General features: G+C 34.4%; 1 protein-coding gene across 1 annotated transcript; it reads left to right on the top strand.

The window, feature by feature from the left end:
- The first annotated feature begins 4,317 nt into the window (after positions 1–4,317).
- On the top strand, positions 4,318–10,116 carry RAB6A (Ras-related small GTP-binding family protein). Its single transcript, XM_039033078.2, has 6 exons — positions 4,318–4,708; positions 6,125–6,195; positions 8,024–8,112; positions 8,345–8,456; positions 9,351–9,441; positions 9,610–10,116. The coding sequence occupies exons 1-6, from the start codon at positions 4,592–4,594 to the stop codon at positions 9,754–9,756; spliced, it is 627 nt and encodes a 208-aa protein (XP_038889006.1). The 5' UTR covers positions 4,318–4,591; the 3' UTR covers positions 9,757–10,116.
- Positions 10,117–10,439: the final 323 nt, after the last annotated feature.

Genomic DNA, 10,439 nt, shown 5'->3' with positions numbered 1-10,439 from the left:
CTTGAAGAAACAGAATTACAGAGAAAAACTCACTGCACCAGCACTGTTTGAAGAACTCTTCTTCAGCTTGAAATTTTCTCTAAAATTTTTGTAGAATGCATGCCTCAAAATCACTTCATTCTTCTTTATTTATTGCAGGTGAACTGCAGAGAAGAAATGTGCATGGCTTGTAGCTCATGCTTGGAGTTAATGAAGAAGATGAAGTGAGTTTTGTGTGAGCATGAAGAAGATGATGATGGAAAACCATGAAATTCCATTTTGTGCATATTTTTCCAATTTTCCAATTTATCTCAAAATCAAAATTTTGATTTTAAAAACCATTTTGATTTTAAAACTGAAAAAATTAATTTTCTAAAATTAATTTCGTAATTTAAAAAATACTAATTAATTTAATATCAAATATTAAATTAATTTTTTTCACAAATCTATCTTTATATATTTAAATCATATTTAAATATATATATTCTCCTATTCCATTTAATTTTAATTTGAACGTTTCAAATTAATTTCTCAACCTACTCTAAAACTTAACCATTTACGAGCTAGTAGGGGGATCTTGCGGACCTACAGATCATGGGCTCCAATGATCTGAGATTAATCGGCTAAACTCATTAGACCGATCTAACTCCCATTCGTTAACTAATGGGCCACTCCACTATAGTCCATAGTTGAACTTCTCTCACTGTAGATATATTATGTCCACTTTATAACCATAATCAGTAAGTCGATCCTTCACAAGTTGTTTGTAATCACAACTATGTCAATATAACCGTCTTACTACTGTAAATGCATCTTGCTCCTTAAGTTTCCACTGACCCTCTAATGAACAATTCTGATTCATAATCCTTACGAATCAAATCCTTTCTCTACCATGAGAAGGCACCCCGATTGTTCAAGACCTGAAATCAGTACTTAAGAGAACAACCTATATGCTAACCCTAAATCGGGTAGGAGTGAATTCTATCTTGCAAGGCTATGTCCTCAGCTACTCATCCAGTCTTATCCTCAAAATGGGAAGTTTATTGAGCAGTGCTGTTGAACTACACTCACCATTTGCAGATCAAAGGATAATCCTGAATAAACAGGAGTTCATAGATAGCTCAGGATTAAGATCGAGTTAACCTAGGTTATGTAATAAATGAAATAGTCAGTTTTAACAGTAAACGGTCGTTATAAAGAAAAGTGACTATTTTTGTGGTCTAGTCTATATGTAAACTTATTGCATAGGATGCCCCCACTCACATGTCTCAACATGAATGATTTGTGAATCACATCATTTGTAGCACTTTACAAGTCTTTGTAACAACTACAGAATGGGCCACATCCAATAGTGTTATCAGGATGAGATACCCAATTTCATCCATTTACTTATTAGATCATTTAGGCTATATACCGTTAACTTGATCCTATTTATGTTACTACATAAAGTTACAATATTCAGACTATTACCTGAATATGTTTATTGGATTTTCATAATAAGATGCAAAATCAATAATTTATTATTATTGATAAATAGAATGTTTAACACGAACTGCGAGTTCTAGGACACTCCCAACACAAGTTTGCTTTATTTTCATGTGCCTAGATGGTCCACAATTCTAACGGCCTATCTTCTACTCAAAGACTTTCTTCTTTGAACCTCTGCTAGAATCACCATTGGACTCCACTAGACCACCATTACTGCTTAACTTGCACTTGCGTAATCTATATTATATTAACACATCCTTGACTTGCATTTTCTACAAGCCGTAGTTGATCATTCTATCAAATTTCTCCCCGTCAAATTTACTGAATCCATAAAGCTTGACACATCTGCTTCATTCCTAGCAAATCTGCAAATAGTGAACAACCAACACTATTCACAATATCGCAACTCGATTCAAGATTTTTTTTTTATGTGTAAGCTCAGACATGTTGTAATCACATAGCATACCAAAAATTCGAGAAACTACAAATCTAAAGCTCTGACACCATTTTTTTTTGGGAAAAAAGCCTTCCACTATTACCGTGTGAATAAACAAAACAATACTGGAGAAATTTAAAAAAAAGTAAAAAAATAAGAAACGCAATAATTTATGTGGAAAACTCCCAACTCAGAGAAAACCCACAACCCACTAGAAAAAAATCAACTATGTGAAAAATGATTGAATGTACAATCATACAGCAGAAGTAATTAGAATCAATAAGCACTCTAATTACACTTAATTTGAGTTCTAATACCTTTGAAGAATTCCACGAATCCAAGATGTTCTCCACGAATTTGAGCTTCAAATCAACTGTAGACCACCAAGAGTGTCTTCACTACTATTCTCCAACTTGGATTTGGGTGGTGGAACTCACAATTGAGATCAATTAGGTGAAGAAGGTGAGGGTTTTTGGAGAGTTTTTCCAGAACTTCAGGAAGTTCTTTAGCAAAAACTATCAATCTCACTTCAAATTCTGATAATTTGAAATAATAAAGCACGTGATACATGCAAGCACTAATTCAATTAGCATCTTGACACTTCAAAATGCAATATGGAAGTGGGCTAGGTGTTGGTCTTGAGTTGAATCCACCAAGCCTCTAAAAAACTTGAAAATTTCCACTATCTAAATTGATTTTTTATTTTAATTAATTCCAAATTAATTAAAATCAAATTTCAAATTCTGAATTTGAAATTTGGATAAAACTAATTTAATATTTTAAATAAATAAATAAATAATTAATTAATAATTTAATATTAAATATTAAATTAACCAAACATCTATTTCATATATGAATCCTATACATGTAATTAGTATTTAAATAAATATTTAAATATATTCTAAACTCTCCCATTACGTTTAATTTCGATAAATTAAATGTTAATTATATCGAATATAATTATCCAAACCCTAAATTGAATTTGAACATTTCAAATTTCAAAATCCTAAATGGAAATTTAAACACTTCAAATTGAAACCCTAATTTTGATTTTGAACATTTCAAAATCACTCAATTTACTAATCCAAGATTTACGAGCTAGTAGAGGGACCTTATGAACCTAAAAGTCATGAGCTCCAGCGATTTGAGATTAATTGGCTAAACTCTTTAAACCGAATAATCAATATTCGTTAACTACCGAGATACACCATTATAGCTCAGTAGTTGCACTCTCCTCACTATAGATATATCTATGTCCACTTGATTTAACTGTAATTAATAAGTCGACCCTTCACAGGTTATTCGTAATATCGACTAGGTTAAATATTGTTTTACCCCTGATATTACATCTTGCTCCTTACGTTCTACTGATCCTCTAATGAACAATTGGTTTGTGATCCGATCAATAGACTGAGTCTCTCTCGAGCCAACGAGAGGGTGTGGCCCCTTGTTTAAGACCTGGATTCAGTAGTTAAGAGAACAACCTATCTACTAACCCTAAATCGGGTAGATATGAATTCCATCTTGCACCCTATGTCCCTAGCTATCTATCCAGTCTTACCCCTGAAATGGGAGGCTCATTGAGCCGGCATTGTTGAGCCAACCCTCACCTATGAAAATCTAAGGATAATCCCGAATAAAACTGAAGTTCATAATTAGCTCAGGATTAAGGTCGAGTTACCCTGGTCATTGATTTGAAATAGTCAGTCTTAAATAGTAAACAACGTTATAAATTAATAGTGACTTATTTCTTAGTTCGATCTTATGCAAACTCATTATATAGGACACCCCCGCTCCTCATGTTACTACATGAACAAATCAGGATTACTTCGTTTGTAGCACTTTACAAAAAATTGTAACAACTACAGAGTGAACCGCATCCGATAGTGTTACCAGACTAAAGCACCCAATCTTATTCATATACTATAGATCATTTTGGTTATTTACTTGAACTTTATTAGGGTTGACAACGAGGTCGGGACGGGGTGGAGGAGGGTTCTCCATCCTCGTCCCCGTTGGGGGATTTTACCCCATCCTTACTGGGGAAACGGGTCCCCACGAGGATTCCCATGGAAAACGGGTCCCCTGGGGACCCATTTCCCGTTTTTCCTTTTGTTTCTCCATGGGGATTTTTTTTTAAAAAAAAATTCCTCCTAAATTTCATCATTAGATTGTGATTTTATATATGCCTATAGTTATCAACAACACATCCATACACGAAAAATATTTACCACTTCGTCATGTAATTGCTTCGACTCAAATAGGTATAATGAGATAAATGACGTGATATTTTATATCTATAGTCTAGATTATACCTATAAACAAAAGAATACACCACTTAACATGTAACTATCCCGACTCGAAGAATAGTAATAAAGACAATATAAGAATTATGATAAGTTGCAAGGTCAAAATGGGGATCTAAAAGTTCTCTTCATAGCTAAAATGAAACATGGAATAAAAAAGTTTCCCGGTGAGAATGAACCGATAAAATACGATCCGACCCGTATACAGAATTTAGATCCTTAAGGAGTCTAGTGCGAGACTGAAAGCAGAATCCACAGATCAAAGAAAGAACAAACCAAAATCCAGAGTTTCTTCCATTGCAACTCATCTTCTTCCGAAATCTCCATCTCCATCCCACAATTCTTCCTCTCTCGGATATCTGGATCGGAGATCTCTGCGGAAATGGCACCGACGTCAGCTCTGGCGAAGTATAAGCTCGTCTTTCTCGGCGACCAGTCTGTTGGCAAAACCAGCATCATTACACGCTTCATGTACGACAAATTCGATAATACATATCAGGTAATTCCTTGCTGAATCCTTAATTGTATAGATCCTTCGTTTCTATCACACTCCGCGCCCGGATCGGTTCCCAAACTCTCATCAATCACTGATCCTATTGTTTCATCGTTAATTTTGTTTCCATCTGCAGTTTTCTTTGATTTTATGCGGCTTTCTGTTCTATTGTGTCATTGAGGAGGACGAGAACTCCGTGTTTATGTTTTTAGATCTTTTGGTTTTTTTCATTGGCGATCAGCATTTTCTTTCCACACGCTGTGTTTAATTCAATTTATTGGTTCTTAGTTAAGAGTTCAGTCATTAAGCAGAGTCTTAAGTCTATGATTCTGCCCTTGCTGCTTCCGGGTGAATTGTGTTAAAATTTTAGCGTTATTTGCTGTCATCAGCATTGGTCTGTAGTAGTAGTATATTTAGTACGCTTTGCACCATTGGATCGAAATAAGGAGAAGGCCGGGTTTTCTTTGATGCCTTTCTTTTAGCTTATTCGAATCTAGATCATTATTCTGGAATCATGCTCTGACTTCATGCTAACTTTTGTGGACTGAAATGCTTTTTGGTCTTTACTTCCCCCTATGTTACTTTGTTGGATTATTTAAAGAATAGTTCGTTGACTTTGTACTGTAAACAAGCACTGTTACATGGCCTCGCATGTCTAATATTTAGTCCCCACCTCATGGAGTTGGGTGAGCATTGCTAATAATCCAGCTACCAACTTGATAGTGGAATTATGTGTTCGTTCCATGTCAAGTATGTAAAAAATGCCTTGATTTTCTGACACATTGACAAAGATTTATAATCATTCTCATGTGCAGTTTGGTAATTTTAGTTACACGAAGCTGTAACGCAATATGATTCATGAAAGCAGACTTGTCTTTGGTTATTGTAACTGCATTTACAGCATGACTTGATAAGTCCTACATGGTCTTGAATTCTTGGGACATTTTTGTCACTACATCCATGAAGAACAGGATGTATAGAGTAAACAGATAAAGAGTGATTAATGATCAGTGGACGTGTGGGTTGGGCTACTGATTAGTTTTTAAGTTGATAGAAGTAAGAAAATGGCAGAATTTTTGGTCATCACAGCACTAATTTTTCTTAAATATTCTTGGGATGTGCTTTTCAATGCATCAACAGGAAATTTTTACATTAGCCTTTTGTGGTTTTTTACTTTATTTACTGTTGACCAAATGGAGAGGTTTCATAATTACTTCTAGAGAGAATGTGTGCATTATCTTCCATCTATTGTATTTCCGTTATGATAATGAATGGTAGATACATACTTCCATTTCTCTCACTGTCTTTTTTCCTTCTTTTTATCTTTTGTGGGACAGTATGAAGTTCTTTCTAAATTTCAGTTTGAAATTTATACCACACATTCACTTCGTGCAATATAGTAATTTTTGTGCCATTTTTCAGGCTACCATTGGTATTGATTTTCTTTCAAAAACCATGTATCTGGAAGATCGTACAGTTCGACTGCAGTTGTGGTAAGATAAAGATTCATTACCTTTCATGGCTTTTTAATATAGGTGACTGCTTTATATTGGTTTTACTTATTCACATTTTGTGGTTGTATAATTTTTGAGCATGTGATTTATTTGTCCTTGAGAATGGAAGAATTTATTTGATTTATGTACTCAAGTCCATGATGTAAATTATAGATTTCAAGAACATAAGCTTTATGCAAACAACCCAATGTAGCTATTCCGTCTAGATTAAAACTTTCTCTTTTGAAACTTTAAAATAAATTTAAAAGTGCAGGCCCTTGGGGAAGAAATCTGAAGTTTCTGAATTTGGAATTCCTTTTTGGAGGAAATTTCTAAAGGTAGGCTGCTCCTGTCTGTAGAGAGGTGGGTGCTCATTTTCAGCAATTAATGCTCACATAGGATTCCTAATAAAGTTTCTAGAAATTTGAAGATATATATTAGAAAATTCTATTGGGATGGATCAAAGATTAAAATGGAAAAGGGAGAGCTTCCTTACTCGATGAAATGTGGCCTCTCTCCTTCTGCAGAATCAATGTGTAAATACTGGAGAAACCAAACATAAAATTAATTCTCTTCTTTGAATATATGGTTGCAGAGGCTTCATAGGGAGGGAGCCCAATTTTTTGTGGGATAGAATTAATGAAAGTAATTTTGGCTTCTCTGGAAAGCTCACTAATTGTTCTTATTCTTCAGATAGAAGTTCTTGGTCTTAGATCACATCGTTTATGTATATGGATAAGATTGAAATTATGAAATGTACAAAAGGAGAGGAGTAAAGCCTCAACCCTGGCTAAGGAAGTTGTGGAGAAGCCTTCCAGTTGGCACATAGAGAAAAAAACTCATGGTTAACAGTGAAAGGTTTGTATAAATCTGCATCAGGACAATTCCCAAAAAATAATTTGATCCCACAAAACAAAAGCAACCTCTGAAAAGATTTTATTGTTTCTTTCCAACCATGAAGTCTAAATAAAAGCTCCAACAAAACTCATTTCCAACAAAAACAATTGTCAGAACAAATGGGGAGTTAGTTCAAAATTAGATGATATATAATTAAATTTACCTTCACCCACAAGCTTAAGCTTTTGGGTCATTCGGTGATTTAAGATGGTATCAGAGCAAGTGGTCCAGAGAGGTTCTGTGTTCAAGCCTCTGCAATGTTATTTCCTCCTCTATTAATATTGGTTTTTATTTCCTCCCCTATTAATATTGATTTTTATTTCCTTCCCTATTAATATTGATTTCCACTTGTTGGGCATTCTTCATATTCCAAGCCCACAAGTGAGGGGGAGAGTGTTAGATGATATATAATTAAATTTACCTTCACTGAAAAACTTAAACTTTTGGGTCAATCGGTGATTTAAAATCTCTCACTGATCTTTTCTTTTACCATCCTTTCTTTCTGATCATGGCGTATTGGAGAGCCTTCATTTTTTCTTTTGCCTGTTCACTTTGCACCTGCTTCCACTCAAGGTTCAAAGGAGATACAGAAAAATTATACTAGACTTCAGACTACTAGATAAGGAACTAATTAGCTTCTATAAAAATCTCATCTAGAAGCTAAGTAACAAGCAATGTTTAATATATCTCTGCCATCTCTATATTTTCCATCAAATAAAAAATAATGTTACAGGTGTGCTAATCAAATCTGCCTTTTGTTTGATGTTTGGGCACGTCTTGTAAATTAATGTATTAATTTTTTCATCTGTGCACATGTATTTATGATACCTCTAATTCTATTTGATTGGAACGATTGACTTTTTTATTTGTCCTTCCCAGGAGAATGGGTTTTGCTGTACATTTTTAAATTTTCTGTCATTTTGTTTCTCAGGGACACTGCTGGACAGGAAAGATTCAGAAGTCTAATACCAAGCTATATCAGGGACTCATCTGTCGCTGTCATCGTTTATGATGTTGCAAGTATGGAATCTGAAATTTTCTATAGAATGAGAATAATTAAGCAAACCACTTGAAAATGTGTATTATTTCCATGTTGTGATAAAATATTTTGTATATATACTCCTGGGGTGGATCTGGGATCTAATATCCAAAGTCTTTAGGTCCTTAATCGCATGTAGTTACTTGATTGCATTCTACGTCGTGATGTGGTCAAGGGTTTACTTTTAACTGTTTTCATCCTGTTGCTACTTAGGCCGACAAACTTTCCTAAACACTTCAAAATGGATTGAGGAGGTGCGCACTGAGAGGGGCAGTGATGTCATTATAGTGCTTGTTGGGAACAAAACAGACCTTGTGGAGAAGAGGTAACAGTTGGCCATGGATTTTTATTTTGCGTGCATGTTCTATCTTTTAGCGTTTCAAATCTGAATAATATGCAAACCTGAATCTGAGTACTATGCAAATTGTTGATGATCTTGAAGTGATATAGAGAGCTTGCAAATCTTTTTTGATTGTTATTGCTCGGTTAAGACAATAAAGGTTTTGTTAGGTTATATATTCAAATTCTCATCTCCATATTGTTCAACACATATTCTCCTTGTGAGCCTACTCAGCAACCAATCTGTTATTAGTTATATCGGGAGTAAGGGAATGTCTAGAACTTTATATCTTTTTTTCTCTCTTTTTCCGGAAGAAAGTGGTTTTTTGTTGCTACTCATTGTACTATATGATTTCAATGTATAGCTTTCAAAACAAATCAAGATTTGAGTTTCATCTAGTTAGATCCTTCTCTAGAAAAAATGAAAAGAAATCATTTAGTTAAATGTTGAATGTAGAGGACGGGTAAAATTAGTATGGTATCACAGTTAATGAGATTAGAAGAACAAACAAGTTCTTATAGTAAAAATGGCAGAAATGATTGTTAAATATGTATTAAAGTTTTTAATTTCTAAGAAATACTTCTAAATGGTCTGTGGTTCCTACTCACAGTATCAGCAGTCTGGGCTTGTAAATATTGTTTTAAGGTGTATCTTTATTAGATAATCTTAGTTTATATTAATATGTAGTGTGTGGAAAAAGAGTAAATATTGCTCATATAGAACATGATTTTGTGATCTATCACTGTTCTTGCTCCTATATATCCGAAGGGAAAAAAAGGTTTTAACTATAATTAGCCTTTTTTCTCTTTTTCTTTTACATTTCCAAGAAGCCTTGTTTGGCATATTGTTTCACCATTTTCCCATATGCTGCATTCTTAGACAAGTCTCCATAGAGGAAGGGGAAGCCAAAGCCCGTGAACTAAATGTCATGTTTATCGAAACAAGTGCTAAAGCTGGATTCAACATCAAGGTAAAACCAATAATGAAAATTCATTCCTACTCTGATAGTATGTTACCTGTATCTCCAGCTTGAATCTATACCAATATATGTTAAATCCTTAGAAGGAAAAAAAAAAAGACAGATTTTCTTAGTATTTGCATACGGTCTTTGTAAGGGTGAACTATATATTTTGTGCAGGCACTTTTCCGAAAAATTGCTGCAGCATTGCCGGGAATGGAAACTCTCTCATCAACAAAACAAGAAGACATGGTTGATGTTAACCTGAAGTCCACAGGCAGTGGTGCTGCACAATCCCAGCCGCAGTCTGGTGGATGCGCGTGCTAATGAAGGACGATACGAGCTGTTGTCGAAGGAATCCACTGTTTCTTGGTTTTTGCTTTGAACACCTCAACCTTCTAGAACTGTTAGCATTCAGGTAACAAGATGTGGTTTATTATATCTATGAATGCCTGCTTGAGCAGAACTGAATTCTTAAAATGTAATTGGTGGCGAAGAGTAGATTGACTGTTATTTTATGGAGTAATTTGATGTATTGGTTGGTGGAGTCATTATTTGGGTTTTGGGATTTGGGAGATGTGTAAAAAATAGAAAAATTATGTGTTGGACTCGATTACAGAATTTTGCTTTGTCTTGTAAGTTGTAATTCATCTCTAGAAATTCTCCAAATTTTATCTGTTTATCCAATGGATTTTGTTGCCTTGGTTCATGTTTAAGTTCTGGCTTGCAGGAAATCGTGGCTATTGAAGTGTTATAAGGGTATATTAGTAATTAGATATGAGAGTTTGTTATGGAAATTGGTTATAAATTGACGACATTAGGAGAATGAGGAAGGAGGCATTATTTCTGTAAGGGAAAGAATTCTCAAGAGAGGGATGATCCAAGTACCTTGAACATTTAGTTTATTTCGTAATTTTGTTATTGCTTATCTTTCAATATATTCGGATTATAGTAGGTTCTTCCTTCAAATGGTTTTCAATGATTGAAAGACTACACTGATAATCTTCTTT

The sequence above is a fragment of the Benincasa hispida genome, chromosome 5, assembly GCF_027475165.1.
Source record: "Benincasa hispida cultivar pf3 chromosome 5, pf3_genome.v1.1, whole genome shotgun sequence".
Classification (NCBI taxonomy): Eukaryota; Viridiplantae; Streptophyta; class Magnoliopsida; order Cucurbitales; family Cucurbitaceae; genus Benincasa; species Benincasa hispida.
This window is presented reverse-complemented; position numbering and strand designations above follow the sequence as displayed.

Bases quoted from the DNA above. Each gene is read 5' to 3' on its own strand.
- RAB6A (XM_039033078.2), top strand. From the start codon at position 4,592: ATGGCACCGACGTCAGCTCTGGCGAAGTATAAGCTCGTCTTTCTCGGC. The intron at 4,709-6,124 runs GTAATTCCTTGC...GCCATTTTTCAG, and splicing joins AATTCGATAATACATATCAG to GCTACCATTGGTATTGATTT. The intron at 9,442-9,609 runs GTAAAACCAATA...TATTTTGTGCAG, and splicing joins AAGCTGGATTCAACATCAAG to GCACTTTTCCGAAAAATTGC.